Source organism: Mya arenaria, chromosome 9, assembly GCF_026914265.1.
Source record: "Mya arenaria isolate MELC-2E11 chromosome 9, ASM2691426v1".
In the NCBI taxonomy this organism is placed as follows: Eukaryota; Metazoa; Mollusca; class Bivalvia; order Myida; family Myidae; genus Mya; species Mya arenaria.
In genome coordinates, this window is record NC_069130.1 from 42,004,453 (window position 1) to 42,022,851 (window position 18,399).

The 18,399-nt window shown below is 33.5% G+C and overlaps 1 protein-coding gene and 1 long non-coding RNA gene across 8 annotated transcripts in view; both read right to left on the reverse strand.

Annotated features, from left to right (window-relative positions):
• Positions 1-18,399, reverse strand: part of LOC128203320 (protein polyglycylase TTLL10-like) — a 125,501-nt gene that overhangs the window by 25,528 nt on the left and 81,574 nt on the right. The window contains exons 1-2 of one of the 6 annotated variants that reach the window (XM_052904700.1): positions 9,161-9,397; positions 8,094-8,243 (exon numbers count right to left, since the gene is read on the reverse strand). The exons of 2 other annotated variants lie outside the window; for them this stretch is intronic. In XM_052904700.1, coding sequence (XP_052760660.1) covers positions 8,094-8,121 — 28 coding nt within the window. In that variant the 5' untranslated portion in view covers positions 8,122-8,243; positions 9,161-9,397. Of the gene's footprint in view, positions 1-8,093; positions 8,786-9,160; positions 9,398-12,029; positions 12,192-18,399 lie in introns of those variants that run through there. 3 more of the 6 variants (XM_052904698.1, XM_052904701.1, XM_052904699.1) reach the window with 3 other exon arrangements.
• Positions 1,197-3,115, reverse strand: LOC128203334 (uncharacterized). 2 transcript variants are annotated; one of them, XR_008255926.1, is made up of 3 exons: positions 2,881-3,115; positions 1,750-1,846; positions 1,197-1,454 (listed from the first exon to the last, which is right to left on the reverse strand). It is a non-coding gene; the product is annotated as an uncharacterized LOC128203334 (long non-coding RNA). The 2 variants fall into 2 exon arrangements; XR_008255925.1 differs by lacking the exon at positions 2,881-3,115 and having other exon boundaries at positions 1,750-2,150.

Below are 18,399 nucleotides of genomic sequence, written 5' to 3' on the forward strand. Positions count from 1 at the left end.
GTACAGTTCTTGAACAGTTCAAGAACAATTCATGCACATTTCTTAAATAGTAGTAAAAGTACAGTTCTTGAACAGTTCAAGAACAATTCATGCACATTTCTTAAAATGTTCTTATCATTTTCTAGTGGTTCTTGTACACGTTAAGAATAGATCAAGTACGGATCTAGAAATGTTCTTGCATGGATTAAAATCTTGAAATCTACCCAGTACATTCCTGACTAGATGTGATAACAATTGTTAAACGATAACGTTTTAGGAACAAATCTTGAACAATTGTTACATTATAACTTTCTTGTTTAAAATGTCAACCACTATTATGAAAGAAATAGTCAACAAGAAAATTGAAAACACTTTCTTATAAGCTCCAGTTTTAGGTAACCAATTTCAATTCTTCATGAAAAGTAGATTACTTTTCTTAACTGCTTCTGTTTTACCACAATGAACATTTTTTTCATTTATGATTATGTATTAAAGTTACAAGTATTGCTCACATTTTACTGCGCTTATGCTGTATGAACGCAGTAGGGTAAGAAAGCAAATGACCCAAGATGCTCTAACATGCTTTATGAAATTTGCTCACATGCCCTACTGCGCTCTTACAGCATAGACGCAAGTAAAACTGTTATCTCTCCTTAATTATATCATTATATTTTTCAAACATGTACTTTTAACCAATGTGCATAAAAACATGGATAAAAAATTCAAACTAACACAGTTGATAAAGTTATTGTATTTAAGAAACAAAAAGTATGCACCTGCACATTAATGGTTCTTAAAGGTAATTCTGGAGTTTAAATGCATAGTTATTAATGACTTAATTTTTTGCATCAGCGCGCCAAACTCAGTTTTGTATTTACTGATAAAAGTTAGTCATACAGTTGTTATTTTGATTCTAGAACGACAGCGTATTAATTGATTCGCATTTATCATTTTCCATGTATCGAGCTTCTTTAGTCCAGCAAATTACTTATCCATGTCAGTGACGTCAAGCGTTTGATGAGAATAACATGAACTATTCATGAATGACAATTTGGACAAATCATGTTCATGAACTTCCACTAAGTTCATGAACTCCTGCTTAGTAAATGAACTTGACAGTTCATGAACATTATTTTTCCAAAATGTCATTCATGAACTAAATTCATGAATAGTTAATGTCATTTGACACAAGGTGATAATTTCATCATTACTACACATCCATTTATAACAGTTTTAATTTCTTATGACGCATATAAACACAATTAGTAAGAAACCATTGAATTGCTCATTTCAGTCCTTGACATTTACATCTAGTCTCTGTACCCAGGTCCCTTTTCCTTATACACTTGATGATGAAACGCATCTGCGAAAAGATTTTTTGCAGTCATTCTTTGCATGATTGTTTTTGTTGAAGTGGTCTTTTCTTAACTCTGGAAGCCTTTCGTTGTCTAAGACTTTGACATCCATCTTCCAACCTGAAAAATATTTCTTTTATTTATTTGTACTGCCAACATTTTCAAATAACTAACGGCCAGTTGGTTATCAAATCAGTGCGAATTAAGATTTCAATGTTGCAGGTATATAAATTAATGATAGCTTATTTAATTCTTTCGAACCAAAGAGCTCAAATTTATTGAGTCTGATTTTTTTTTAAAGATTCTCATTAGTGTTTGTCTGTTACATATAAAATCCACTCCACACATCCAACCATATTGTTTTCAAAACCAGAATGAAAATCTTACCATTTGCTTTAAAAAATAGTCTACTCACTGATGGATTTGACAATTTACGGCTTTGAATGTTTTTCTCCTTCACTGGTTGATTCGTTTGAGGACTGATGATTTATTTGTTAGCTCCTTTGGGTTGGCTAAAATAGACGAAACAACATTTCAGACACTTAACCATAATTTGCTTGCATAGTGGTTATTTAAAAGGTCAAGGGTTGGCAGCGATGCAAAAGTCCATTGAAGGACCAAAATTTAAAAATGTTAAAAAAATCAATTTCTTCTTAGTTTTGAGGTTCAATATTTAACAAGCATGATTCATACCCATTTATCCATTGCAACATGAGAAGCTGTAATTAGGATTTGAGCATATTTTATGATATAAGATTTTATCAGATTTCAAATCAAAAAGCTATATTGTCTTTAAACATAAAGAGTATATTTGTGACTGAGTCGAAGTTATTGAAACTGTCAAATCAACAATGTCTTTGTTTTGATTGCAGCTATATTTAAAAAGATATTAACATATTTGTAACCCGGAAATGATCTCTCATCCACTACTTTTCATTATTAACCTGAAGAACTTTTATTTTTTATTTGACAAGATATAATAACGAACTCACAACATTGTTAAATAGGTAGTCTGGAGCATTTTGACATGAAAACAAAGTGATAATGTCAACAGACTTTTTAGAATAAATGTGAAAGTTTTTTTTATAAAAAATATTAATATTCTATTGTAAAATTTGTTAACTCCCTACTAACATGTCGCCAAAAATATATGTTTCACTCCCCTAAAAGATCGTTCCTCAAAACAATAAAAACTTTTTTAAAGGTTTTAGTTTTTGACCTTCCCCACCCACTTTTGCATCGCTGCCGGCCCATTACAATTGATCCTTTTTCTCGACAAAAATAGCTTACCAACGTTAAGAAACAAATTTAAAAGCTGCTTTAATATATATATAAATTAAGTATTAGCTGAACGCTAGTCAAAAACAAGCATTTAACTGTGTTTCTACACAAACGTATTTCGTATGTTTGTCGCGAAAATGTATTACAACAAAACATATTTGCTCATTACTTCAAAATGTTGCTATGTTATTTTAAACAATAATATTAGCGTAAAAGATCGTTATAAACGTTACTGAATTATACTCCTTACATCGCTTGAACTTACCTTAAATAAACGAAACAAGACATCAGTTTATTTGGCGCATTATATTTCGACAAAAATGGCGGGCGTTCGAAACTATCTCCGCCAGTGAAGAGCGTTTCGTCTTAAATGCGTAACCGTTAGAATATAGTTATATAGCTACGTTAGAATATGGCTATAGTATTTTGTAAATATTATATTTAACCGGTTTAACAACTAATTAACCAGTGTTGACCACAGGTGCTCGTCACATTGCCTGGATACAGTAATTTTATATAAAATAAAATATTTTTTTTTTTTTTTTTTTTTTGACAAGATAGTGAATATATGTCATTTTAAAAAATATTCCACATTTTTCATGAAAAAAAGTTACTAATAACTTGACAAAATCTTGACAAAAAATAAATAAAAAAATCTATTAAAAAAATATATATAAAAAATATAAATTACTGTATCCAGGCAATGTGACCAGCAATCCATGGCACCTTACATGATACATATGATATATGTGGTGCTTTAATTAAAATAAATTTAATTTTAATGTTCATGCTATTTTGATATGGAATTTTCTTGACGTTTGTTATTTTTTATTTATAATCTTTGGGTTATAACTGGGCCAAATGTGTTACACTAAATGCACCAGCCAGTTGTAACCACAGCTACCTCAACTTCCTGCCTGTTGCTGATGCAACTACTTGTTTTTGTACAAGTTTCCTTTCAAAGACATATGCAGAACATTTTAAGAACTTGCCATGTTCATAAGCTGTTCCTATGATGTGCCAAATTGTTTAAAAAGAACATTTCAAGAACATAAAAGTTCATAAACTATTCTTTAAATGTGCCAACTTGTCTTTATGAACAGTTCAAGAACATTTTAAGTGCAAACACTATTCATGAACTGTTCTTATATTGTACTTAAGACTTTAATATAGAACAGTATTAGAACAACAATAGTCTTTAAAAAATTCAAGAACTGTTCTTAAAAAGTATTCTTGAACTGTTCAAGTACAACTGTTCTTAAAAGTGATCAGTTACTGTTCTAGTACAGTTTTGCATAGTTCTTGAACAGTAATTAAACACAAGAACATCATTTCACAGAGGAATGGAGCATAGATGCTCATTAATGAGCAAATGCTCTATTTCCCACAAATTGTTTTCAAAGGTTTTCAAATTTGGCATTCTTCCTTTCCAATAGATATTCTTCCTTTCCATCAGATGCTTTCGTTGTGGATGAGTCTAAAATTAGCAGAACAGCTGGTAAAGGGTTAATACTGAAACACAACTTCTGTTGTTGACAAGTTGTGTGTTTACTAAATATCAGTAAAGAATAAGACCACATTTATTAAGTTGCTATTTCTGTTATTTACCAAAATCAACAAATCATTTTTAGACTTATCCAAAGTAAAGAATCAGATAAAAAAGGATGATGGTAGACTATGGTAAACTGTCACAGTGGCTGACCATGGTCAACCTTGGTGTACCATGGTAGACCATGGTTGAAATGGTGACTCTCGGAGTAAAACTTTTGTACCATGGTCTACTGTGGGGGTTTTCACGGTACTTGATGGTTGACCTTCAAAAACCATGGTATACCATGGTGATCTTTTTTTGTACCATGGTAGACCATGGTCGACCATGGTCAAACCATGGTATACCATGGTGATATTTTTTTGTACCATGGTAGACCATGGTCGACCATGGTCGACCGTGGTCCAGGCAATGATTTTCCCACGGTACTTGATGGTTAACCATGAAAAAACATGGTTGACCGTCAAAAACTGTCAAAAACCATGGGGACCATGGTCGACCATGGTCATTATTTCGCCGGGGAGGACTTAGATTACGGATACAACTAATTTGTACACATATTTTTTGTTTATGTTCTACAATCAGTTCTTATTTGGTATATTGTAGTCAGATCTTAGTTGATATACAAGTATAGTCCTTTCTTAATAGGTATAATGTATGTTGTATTTGGTATATTGTAGTCAGATCTTAGTTGATATTTACAAGTATAGTCCTTTCTTAATAGGTATAATGTATGTTGTATTTGGTATATTGTAGTCAGATCTTAGTTGATATACATTAGTATAGTCCTTTCTTAATAGGTATAATGTATGTTGTATTTGGTATATTGTAGTCAGATCTTAGTTGATATACAAGTATGTAGTCCTTTCTTAATAAGTATAATGTATGCTAAGTTAGTTTTAAGTTGGTATACTGTTAATCAGTTCTTAGTTGCTAAACTTGAGTCAGTTTAAGTTGGTATACTGAAGTGAGTTCTTAGTTGGTATACTGTTACAAGTGAGTTCTTAGTTGGTACACTGTAGTCAGCTTTGAGTTGGTACACTGTAGTCAGCTCTGAGTTGGTACACTGTAGTCAGCTCTGAATTGGTACACTGTAGTCAGCTCTGAGTTGGTACACCAAAGTCAGCTCTGAGTTGGTACACCAAAGTCAGCTCTGAGTTGGTACACTGTAGTCAGCTCTGAGTTGGTACACCAAAGTCATCTCTGAGTTGGTACACCAAAGTCAGCTCTGAGTTGGTACACCAAAGTCAGCTCTAAGTTGGTACACTGTAGTCAGCTCTGAGTTGGTACACCAAAGTCAGCTCTGAGTTAGTACAATGTAGTCAGCTCTGAGTTGGTACACTGTAGTCAGCTCTGAGTTGGTACACCAAAGTCACCTCTGAGTTGGTACACTGTCACAAAGTCAGCTCTGAGTTGGTACACCAAAGTCAGCTCTGAGTTGGTACACTGTAGTCAGCTCTGAGTTGGTACACTGTAGTCAGCTCTGAGTTGGTACACTGTAGGCAGCTCTGAGTTGGTACACCAAAGTCAGCTCTGAGTTGGTACACCAAAGTCAGCTCTGAGTTGGTACACTGTAGTCAGCTCTGAGTTGGTACACTGTAGTCAGCTCTGAGTTGTTACACTAAAGTCAGCTCTGAGTTGGTACACTGTAGTCAGCTCTGAGTTGGTACACTGTAGTCAGCTCTGAGTTAGTACACTGTAGTCAGCTCTGCGTTGTTACACTAAAGTCAGCTCTGAGTTGGTACACTGTAGTCAGCTCTGAGTTGGTACACTGTAGTCAGCTCTGAGTTGGTACACTGTAGTCAGCTCTGAGTTGGTACACTGTAGTCAGCTCTGAGTTGGTACACCAAAGTCAGCTCTGAGTTGGTACACCAAAGTCAGCTCTGACTTGGTACACTGTAGTCAGCTCTGAGTTGGTACACTGTAGTCAGCTCTGAGTTGTTACACTAAAGTCAGCTCTGAGTTGGTACACTGTAGTCAGCTCTGAGTTGGTACACTGTAGTCAGCTCTGAGTTGGTACACTGTAGTCAGCTCTGAGTTGGTACACCAAAGTCAGCTCTGAGTTGGTACACTGTAGTCAGTTCTAAATTGGTAAACCATAGTCAGTCAAGTTGGTAAATTAGAGTCAGTTTTAATTGGTAAACCATAGTCAGTTCTAAGTTGGTAAATTGGAGTCAGTTCTAATTAAGTTGGTAAACCGTGGTCAGATCTAAGTTGGTAGATTGGAGCCAGTTCTAAGTTGGTATTCAATAGTGAGTTCTAAGTTGGTAAATTGGAGTCAGTTCTAAGTTGGTAAACCATAGACAGTTCTAAGTTGGTAAATTGGAGTCAGTTCTAATTAAGTTGGTAAACCGTGGTCAGTTCTAAGTTGGTTAATTGAAGTAAGTTCTAAGTTGGTAAACCATAGTCAGTTCTAAGTTGGTAAACCATAGTCAGTAAATTTAAGTTGATAAACCATAGTCAGTTCTAAGTTGGTAAATTGGAGTCATTTCTAAGTTGGTAAACCATAGTCATTTCTAAGTTGGTAAATTGGAGTCAGTTCTAATTAAGTTGGTAAACCGTGGTCAGTTCTAAGTTGGTTAATTGAAGTAAGTTCTAAGTTGGTAAACCATAGTCAGTTCTAAGCTGGTAAACCATTGTCAGTTCTAAGTTGGTAAACCATAGTCAGTTCTAAGTTGGTAAATTGGAGTCATTTCTAAGTTGGTAAACCATAGTCAGTTCTAAGTTGGTAAATTGGAGTCAGTTCTAAGTAAGTTGGTAAACTGTGTTCAGTTCTAAGTTGGTTAATTGAAGTCATTTCTAAGTAAGTTGGTAAACTGTGTTCAGTTCTAAGTTGGTTAATTGAAGTCAGTTCTAATTAAGTTGGTAAACCGTGGTCAGTTCTAAGTTGGTTAATTGAAGTCATTTCTAAGTTGGTAAACCATAGTCAGTTCTAAGTTGGTAAATTGGAGTCAGTTCTAAGTTAGTATACAGTCAGTTCTTTAGTTGGTTACATAATACAGTAGTCTTTTAGTTTGTTTATTGTAGTCAGTTCCTATTTCCATGATGTACTATATGTAATTTAAGTTCTAAGTTGAAATACTGCTGAGTGACTGTTCTTAATTGATACTATACTGCTGTGACAGTTTTTAATTGATATACTGCTGAGTGACAGTTCTTAATTGATATACTGCAGAGTGACAGTTCTTAATTGATATACTGCTGAGTGACTGTTCTTAATTGATATACTGCTGAGTGACAGTTCTTAATTGATGTACTGCAGAGTGACAGTTCTTAATTGATATACTGCAGAGTGACAGTTCTTAATTGATATACTGCTGAGTGACAGTTCTTAATTGATATACTGCAGAGTGACAGTTCTTAATTGATATACTGCAGAGTGACAGTTCTTAATTGATATACTGCAGAGTGACAGTTCTTAATTGATATACTGCAGAGTGACAGTTCTTAATTGATATACTGCAGAGTGACAGTTCTTTATTGATATACTGCTGAGTGACAGTTCTTAATTGATATACTGCAGAGTGACAGTTCTTAATTGATATACTGCTGAGTGACTGTTCTTAATTGATACTATACTGCAGAGTGACAGTTCTTAATTGATATACTGCTGAGTGACTGTTCTTAATTGATATACTGCTGAGTCAGTCTTAAGTTGATATACCATAATTAAATTCTTAATTAGTATACTTTAGTCAGTAATCTTAGTCGGTTTAGGGTATTCAATTTCTTGACGGTATACTGCAGTAAGTTTAGATACCAGTTCATTGTAAGATTTACATTTTAATTTTTAATGCACTTAAAATTTCAATAATGCACCCAAATTAAGTTGCTTTAACAATATACTCAATTTTCTATACTGTATTCTATATCGATACAGCTGCAAAAATACATAACTCGGTCAAATTAAATAATTATGGCATGCCTACCTGCGCTTTTTCTTTTCTTGCGGCCCATTGTTCATGGTCCTTGCTCCAAAATCACATTTGCTTCTCTTTACAATACAGAATGGACTTGCACTCTTTTTCAAGATTTTAATCTTTTATTTTTTTCGGTTAAACTGTCAAATTATTACCATGCTAAGTTTTGGTAAAAAAACAAGCCAATTTATCTTTAATTTTTGAATTCAGTTTTTTTTTATGTCAATTATCGGGGTAAGTCCCCAAATTTTCTCAATTTCTATTCATAAACATGTTTTATGCTGGATCACTCACGTCCTTATAAAGTAATCCATTATATTGGTCTACAACTAAATCATGTATTTCCACTTTAGTTAAGACTTCGGGTAACTAAACAGACGAGAACATCTTGAATATTTATTCCCTCGGTTCCATGATTGATAGTCTTCTTAAATTATGCATATATGACCTGGTCTAGTGTTTATCGATACAGTACGGTCATTAAAAATGATATACCTATGTAAGCAAACAAAAATTGCTCTATATTTTTTCACAATGACCTTGATAACAAAACAGCCTTCAATCAAACACAAGTCCTTTCCAAATGATCAAAACAGAAAATGTATCATGTTCACAGACATTAAATTACAAACTGGCCCAAGTTTCTCGAAACTTCTTAAACTTAAAAGGCTTAATTAAGTAGCTTATTTCAATTAGCCAAAATGAAAAATGGTTAATTGTAAATTTGATAGAGAAAATTAATTCTTTATTGAAGTCTTAAAACCCATAACGAAGTTTACACTACACAAATGATACCAAAACAAAAAGTGTGCTTAGTTTAATCATGTTATAAGAGACTTCAGAAGTTTCGAGAAATTTGGGCCTGATTCTAAATGTATCTAAAAAAGTTTTGTTTTTATTTTTTTAAACTGTATTTTTTTCTAGTATTAAAATTGCAAAACTGTTATTTGTTATAATTTCAAAAAATATCACCATGATAATTATATCTTAATAACTTAGTTTACTGAGCTTTTTTTTTTGGACTGAATAAATTAATGGCTGCCTTAAAATCAAGGGAGATAACTATGTAAAATCACCTCTAAAGTTATAAACTGTAGATTGAGTGTAGATTTTTAGTCCATTTTTTTAACCTGCTGATTGCTAAGTAATAATCAATGCACATTTTCTTTTATTATAAACACATTTCATACAGAATTAAACCATAGTTTATGTCAATTAACCTTAAATAATTTATCCGAATGTTAAAACACTAAATTTTATATATTTTCTAGCAAATATTCTTGCAATTTTAAGTCCTATAGCTTATCACTATAATCTACAAATATATTTCCTATCAGACCAGTATCTTTTAACTAAACATATTTTGTCAAAGTTTATAATCTTAAATTTTCAAATATACTACACGCTTAACCGAAGAGCAATCTTTTAACTAAGTTTGAGGTCAAAGCGATTAAATAGCATTTTCAATGGCATGTTTACAATAAGAGTTTAATCATAGGAAATCATTAATCAATTAGACTTAATTTTAGAAATACAGGGCTTTACAATTATAATGAAGTACATGTATAGGCATATTTATCATATATATTTACAAAGTTCAATGCAGTGAAAATTTAGACATTCACTCTTGTGACAATTAATTTATTAAGTTATTTTATGATAAGTCCCCCCAATATACCCCCCAAAAAATAGGGTAGGTAGGTAGGTAGGTTACTAACTTTTTAGGGGGGGGGGCAAACCTGAGGCGTAGGCCCCGGGGCCCCCCCAAATGGTCCAAATTTACATTATTACTTCATATTTCAATATAGGAGAAAAAAAAAAAAATATGCCCAAAATGATGCACCTGGAAATTGTTCAAATTTTCTTTGGGGTCAGTATGCCTTAACCCCCTAGCTGCCAGCACTATAAACCGATTAAATCTCAGTTCTGAGGGAGGGGCGCAAGTCAAAAGGTTACACCCCTAAGTTACGCCCCTCTAACATTGAATCCTGGATCCGCCGCTGATTGTCTCAGCAGCATTCCATGAAATAATTAAATATTATAGTATTGCTGAGCCTGCAGCAAAGTTTAGTATTTAGTAAAGCATAAATAAACAGTAACTTTCTCAGTGTTGGCATAAAATATGTCTGTACTAGTCAATGTGCATGTGCACACCACTGCAAAATTATAAAACCCACTTAATAAAATCACTAATGTTGCATTCATTTTCATCAGAACCTTTCAAAATGATTAATCAGAATCCATTGGCCAATCCCATTAATAGAGACATGAACGTAAACACTAAGCATCCTATTAATTGCGTCTTTTATGAGCTGATTCTTAAACAAAATAATTCTTGTTGTATAATTATTGTTAGTCTATATATATATGGGAGGAGGTTTGAAGGTTGGTAAATGGAGGTGAAGAAAGGCATTTTTATAAAGCTTATTTACTATGAGGGTGTAACCCTTTAACCCCTTTTTCTTTGTAATCATGATGTCTTCGTACCGAAAAAATGCAAAATTTTGAATGCATACCAAGTTCGAACCTTTTGAGTCACAAGTCCTACCTAAAAAGCCCCCGCTATATATATACCGTGTACAAAAAGGTGTGTGTGGCTGGTGTGAGTTCAGCCTCAAGTGTTGAGGCCTGATTGTTGACCGCAGTGTTCAACGGACAATTCGGACAGTTGTCAGAGGCGGATCCAGGATTTGATGTAACAGGATGGGCAATTAAGGGAGCGAAACCTTTTGAATTGCGCCCCTTATGGGGTGTTTCCCCAGGAAATCTAGTCCGAAATGGACCTGCATTGTATATTGAAATAAAAAGTACACTTGGACAATTTTAGCAGGGGTATGCCCGGGTGGTTCCTGGTTCAGCCTTTCCCTTGTCCCGTAGTTGAAGTAGGCGTGGGCATTGACCCGTCCTGGTTAAAGGCCTGGGGTCATGATTTTAAAAACAGTCTCAAGTCTGAATCCAAACAAAGACTAACACATTTCTATATTTGAAACAAATCATCTTGTTTTAAATTTGTAGTATAAACAATACACAATTCATCAAATTTTATGATCAATACTCCAGTAGAAGGAAATTTACAATGAAATAAAGATTTTCAGTTTTGCCACTTGAGGTTTGACTGAGACAGACTTGAAACTGTTCATAATCATCAGGCTAATCATGATGGCGCCAGAGCAATCCTAGGACGTGTTCCTCAAAGAAAACATTTATAATTCCATAATGGCTAAGAGCTTATACTGGATCGATCTAGCCCATTTCTTTTAAGACAAAATAAACGTACATTTTCAGAAGATAAAGATTGTTTATGACTGGGCCTACGAATAGCTGTAACAATGCCGGTGTTTATATTTGTATATCAAATATATACATACATAGTTTTTGAATCTCATGATTTTAAATCAAAATCATGAGGACAGATTTAGTTTGATCTTCAAATAATTTATCAAAACAAGAAAGGGAGGCTTTCAACTGTTTAAAATTCAACGTTAATCATATAATTGGTCAATGTGTAACTGATATTCATATTATCATGAAATATCATAATATAAGTCATAATGTAATTCCTTTCTTGGAGGAAATGCTTATTAAAGATCTTATATTTTAATAACATTAATTATCTTAATTGATTACAGAGTCTTCCCACTTGCCATTTACGGCAATTATTGCTCGATTAACTTTCCAAAAAAGGAATGAAGTTGATTATCGTAAACCCATACAATTCAACGATATTGATTGTAAACCTAACCAAACATTATGCCTGTTACCATATACAGTGGCAAATTGTTTACAAATGGCTACCCTTAGCTACCAGTAATGTTTATATCTTCCTTTCCACCTGTCAATCAAAATCCAATATGTCTATATATAGTAACAATTGAACTTATCTCTACTTTCAGTATGAAATATAAAAATGCTTAAATTTTTGTTGAAAATTTGAAACAATCTTACCATTATTTTCCTCAGTTTTGCTCATCCTGGTGGCATTAGATTTTTATTGTATCCGATTTAAGGTGTAAAATATCCTAAATGCGTCAACTATTCATATTGACCTCTAAACTAAACTCAATGAAATCTTTGACAAAGCCGCCACCGATATTGCCAATAAAATCAGACTGCTTAATATTAGAGTTATCTTTTCTTGTTTAAATAAGCCTTTGACAGGTTGGATAAGATTTTTAATGTTTGGGCATGTTGCATGAAATCCAAGTATTATAAATAAACTTTTGTTAAATGAATGCATTAAAATATACTCAATTATTTTATTGAAATCATATTCAAGCACTTGAAGAACTCAATACAAATTATCAACTATAAATAACAATAAAATAACAATTACAATATATTTAACAGAGTGGACCACAAATACAATGGGAAACAAACAATATTATGAGGAAACATAATGTAAATTATGAAAAATAACAAAATCAAAAAGTATCATACCTGTCTTTAAACAGAAATATTTGTATGTTTAAGGAAAACTCTATCCAAACTAATGTTTTATTTCAAAGCTTTGATATAATTATTATATTCCAATTTAATCTTAAAACTCTAATGACACATTCATTAATGGTTAACTAGATACATGGGTTCTTCAAATATATTAAGACTATTGGGATATTGGACTTATAATGATTAATGTAAAGAATAGCTCTTGTTGTAAACAAGTATTGTCTTTGACTTTGAACACTAAGATACTAATCTGCATTCTATGCTAAATTGTGGAATAGTCACTAATATGGTAGCACTTAAATATGGTATCAAATATTGCATTACAGTAGCTTAACTCAGATTAGTGCACCCGGGGGTTACTTTGATCTTGAAAAGAAAGTTACCACATTAGCAAGTTTATCTAAATAAGCCAAAGTGGCTTGCTAAGACATGTTCTTAAAAATTCATAATTTCATTTTTCTATGCATCTGAGACTATTGCTCATATATTTTGACTCCCAAGTTGCCATGATTGCCAAGCAACCATGCAAACATAGGTGTTAAAAAATGTTTTACTTTGGATTCAGGCCCTTTTTAAGGCATTCTGGTAATCATTTAATTATTTTTGTTTGGTATTGGTATATCATAGTCAGTTCTTAGCTGGTATAATGAAGTCATTTCTAAGTTGGTGCAATTGTTAAGTCAGGTAAAAGTTTTTGGTACATTTTTGTCAATTCTTAGTTGGTATACAACTGTCAGTTTTATTTCAGGTATACTGTAGTTATTTTTAATTGGTATACTTTAGTCACTTCTTAGTTGGTACACTGTAGTTAGTTCTTAGTTGGTATACTTTAGTCACTTCTTAGTTGGTATACTGTAGTTATTTTTAATTGGTATACTTTAGTCACTTCTTAGTTGGTATACTGTAGTTAGTTCTTAGTTGGTATACTGTAGTTAGTTCTTAGTTGGTATACTGTAGTTAGTTCTTAGTTGGTACACTGTAGTTAGTTCTTAGTTGGTACACTGTAGTTAGTTCTTAGTTGGTATACTGTAGTTAGTTCTTAGTTGGTACACTGTAGTTAGTTCTTAGTTGGTACACTGTAGTTAGTTCTTAGTTGGTACACTGTAGTTAGTTCTTAGTTGGTACACTGTAGTTAGTTCTAAGTTGGTATACTTTAGTCAGTTATTAGTTGGTATACTAAAGTCAGTTCTTAGTTGGTATACTAAAGTCAGTTCTTAGTTGGTACACTATAGTCAGTTCTAAGTTGGTATACTACAGTCATTTCTTAGTTGGTATACTGTAGTTAGTTCTTAGTTGGTATACTGTAGTTAGTTCTTAGTTGGTACACTGTAGTTAGTTCTTAGTTGGTATACTGTAGTTAGTTCTTAGTTGGTACACTGTAGTTAGTTCTTAGTTGGTACACTGTAGTTAGTTCTTAGTTGGTACACTGTAGTTAGTTCTTAGTTGGTATACTTTAGTCACTTCTTAGTTGGTATACTAAAGCCAGTTCTTAGTTGGTATACTAAAGTCAGTTCTTAGTTGGTACACTATAGTCAGTTCTAAGTTGGTATACTACAGTCATTTCTTAGTTGGTATACTAAAGTCAGTTCTTAGTTGGTACACTATAGTCAGTTCTAAGTTGGTATACTACAGTCATTTCTTAGTTGGTATACTGTAATAAGTTCTACGTTGGTAAGCTGTAACCAGTTATTCATTGGAATAATAAAATCAGTTCTTAGTTGGTATAATATGTTCTGTTCTTTGTTGACATACGATATTCAGTTGTTTGTCAATTATAATACTTGTTGTATCTAGTTCTTAGATAGTATACTGAAGTCGGTTCTTAGTTTGTATACTGTAGTCAGTTATAAGTTGTTATTAGTTGTTTTACTGTAGTACACCCGGGGCCTCTCTCTGCTCTTTGTTAAGGGAAACCATTCTTAATGGAATCCTGGGTATGGTTTCTTCTTTCTACCCCCAAAATAAACTCCAATTTGATATGTAAACATTATATTTATAATAAAATAATCAGCATTAACAAATGGTGGAAAAATTGGTATCAATTAATCTAAACCATCCCTTTTAGTAAATTCTAACTATAAAACATATGAAATACAACTTGTATAATAAATTCATGTTTACATAGAACATCCATATTCAAGAAAATTAACTCTTACAAGACAGCTTAAAAATATAATTTACTATTTGCTTCCCTTGTTTTGAACTGAGTAAGACCATCAAGGGTCGCTACATATCTTATACTAGTTGCTTCCCTTGTATTTCAAAAAGTGCATCAAGGGAGTTAACTTGATAACTTACTTGACACAAAATGAAAAGGGATGTAACTTCATAGAAAGTTAATTTTATATGGGATTCTATTACAGCCAAGTTATATGACTATAAAACTTTCTGTTACTGAATTCAGAGATTAAGTTTGAAATGATGGACCAACATTTTTTCTTAAGATGTTAAATTATTTTTCAATCTTTGTTGCCAATGGGCCGCATGTTTCGAAACTTTGTGAAAGTTAACAATGTTATTTAAAGTCATCGTTGTTAACTTTCAAATTGCTACTGCTCTGGAAGTTTAATGGAGACATCTGTAATCTCAGTGTTCCTAATATTATTTGATATGACTATTTCAGCTAAACTTGTATTATTTGAAATATATTACCATTTATTTTAACAATTATTTCACTTTTTTAAGTTAACAACAATGTTGTTATGACTTTGTTTTTAATTTAACTAATCTCTGATCAATTGGCCCAATGTTGTTACTGTCACCGTTGCTACATCTAAATCTTTTTTGCTTAGGAACTTTCATAGACACATTTGGGATCAGCAGTAAGTCTAACAAGATTTGCGACGTTTGTTTCAGCGGTTTGCCTTTTTATTAAATATATGAGTGTAACCGGGTATTTGATTTGTATATAGCAGGAGTTAATATACTGTCTCACTATAGAGCTAGCTTTTATAGTGATGCTGCAGAGTGTCTGCCTGCAGAGTGAGAGGTCGTGGGTTCGAACCCTGAAAGGTGCACATAGCAATTCGTGAAGTCTGTTACATTTTGCGCCCAACGAGGGACCAGATGTTTTTGTCCGGCTCTGCAGGCGGAGACTCTACCATGTCGCTATAATGGCTAGCTCTATAGTTAGACAGTGTATTAAGTGCTGCTTACCAGGTAACATGAGCATTTCTCAAACATTTTTTACTTTTTTAAGGTAATGACGATGCTGTTTGCAATGTTGTTTACTTTAACAAAGTTCTGAATAATCAGCCCGATGTTTAGCTCATAAATTGAAATTAATTGCTTTTCCAACATCTAATATCCGACTTTTTTAATCTTTGCAGACTATAAACATTACTGGTCTCTGAGGACATATGACAAATTTACCACATCAGAGCTACAGATAGATTTTTACTTGAAGTGTATGGTATATCCATATGTAATTTTGTAAAGTGCAATGTACACATTGGTTTCATTCCATTAAGTGTGATGGCGATTGTTAAAGTCTACTGGCACATTGAAGTGCAAACGTACATGTATTTTACATGTATATATGCAATAGGCTTGATCCTAAAAGCAGAACTCGATAAGAAGCACCAGACAGTGTGCCTTCCCTTTGCAATTATAGCAAGCAGCACTCATCAATGGGAATCACTGTGAAGGAGCTGAAGTGATTCAACACTGGTATAGCCGATTCTTGGTCAAAACATTTATTCCCAAAACAGTCCTGAATCGATTTTAGTAATGATACTCCCTTATAACAATTTGTATTTGCACTGATACAAACAGATGTTTGATTTTTTATCATAATTGGCACATTTTAAAGCATATTTAAGCCAATTATGACCCTTATCTGTCGCATCTCTTTGAGTGCAACGATAAGGAATAGTACGGCCATTCCTTTTTCTTTTTTCTTTTTTGAGTGTTATGAATTCTTTTCTTTAGAAAAGTAATAAAAAGTCATATAGCTAGCTTTATCATAAATATGATATTATACAAGATAATGTTATATTTAAATGCATGGCTACTCCATCACAATACTGGTCTCCTGCTAAAAGACCACTTAAACTCCAAATAATTGCAATCAATTTAGAATACAATTAAATAAATGATTTACATATTTTAAGGAATAATTCATTACTTTTAAATTATAATAAATACCAGTACATAATTACCTCCCTTACACCGTAGACCATGATCAGAAGTAAACAATTGTAACTTCCCTTATATACACGTTGCAGGAGATCCTTCCCTTGTTTTGTATTTTAAGTACATAATATGTTCCTAACTGGCATGGTGGCAGCATGGGATAAGAAGCCATGCCTCCAAGACTTGTGACATAAATCAGAGCCTTAGAATTTGCCATGACTGTTTTGAAAAAGTTGTTACAGTTATTAATTAAGAGGTGAATCTTCTACTATTTGCCTTGTGCGATTCCTCACTGGGGTGATGGCAGGGTAGGGATAATTGAACCCTCGCCTCCAAAGAGACTTGTGACTCAAATCAGAGCCTTAGAATTTGCCATGACTGTTCGAAAAAGTTGCTACGGTTATTAAACAGTTAATCTTCTACAATATTTGCCTTGTGCAGTTCCTCGCTGGCGTGGCAGCAGCGAAAGAATAATTGAACCCTCACCTCCAAAGAGACTCATGACTCAAATCAGAGCCCTAGAATTTGCCATGACTGTTTCGTAAAAGTTGTTCCAGTTACTTAAAGGTTGATCTACTTTTTATGGTGTGGTTACTCACTGACATGGTGGCAGCGTTGGAATAATTACCCCCTCGTCTCCAAAGAGACTGATGACTCAAACCAGAGCTATAGACATTTCCATGACTGTTAAGTAAAAGTTGTTTCAGTTATTAAAAGGTTATTCTTGTACTATTTGCCTCATTTTGTTCTTTACTGGCATGGTGGTAGTGGTGGAATATGAACCCATGCCTTGAAGGGACTGGTGACTTTAACAGTTACGTAAACGTTGATAGAGTTATTTAAAACGCCAATCTTCAACTATTTGCCCCATGTGTCAGCATAGGGATATGACCCAATATTTCCATGACACTGGTGACTTAAATGGTTAGGTAAAACTTGTTACAGTTATTAAAACGTCAAACTTCTACTATTTGCCCCGTGTGTCCCCTCTGGCTTGGTGGCAGTATAGGGATATGACCCCATGCCTCCAAAGACACTGGTGACTTAAACGGTTACATAAAAGTTGTCACAGTTATTAAAACGTCAATCTTCTACTATTTGCCCCGTGTGTCCCCTCTGGCTTGGTGGCAGTATAGGGATATGACCCCATGCCTCCAAAGACACTGGTGACTTAAACGGTTACATAAAAGTTGTCACAGTTATTAAAACGTCAATCTTCTACTATTTGCCCCGTGTGTCCCCATTGGCTTGGTGGCAGTATAGGGATATGACCCCATGCCTCCAAAGACACTGGTGACTTAAACGGTTACATAAAAGTTGTTACAGTTATTACAGTTATGTTTTATTTGCCTCATGTGTCAGCGTGGTTCAGCATGGGGATACGCGCCCACGCCTTCCGAAGAGACTGGTGATTCAAATTCGTTTTAACAGTTATAAAAGGGTGAATCTTCTTCTATTTGCACTGCATAGTTCCTTACTGATGAAATACTGTACTTTAATTTTATCTTCACCTGCCCAAAAAATATAATATTCTGTAACCATAGTAACCACATAACTTTATTCTCCATACTCATAAAAAACCAATGATGTGCATCTAAAGTAATTTAATGATAAATATTCTGTATGTGCAACGAAGCTTTGAACATTTTAAGTGAGAGTGGTGATTTTATCTTTCGAAAGCTTTTAAAGGCGCTTTGAAAGCGTCTCGTGTAGTGAAAATCGCTTACTGAACTCG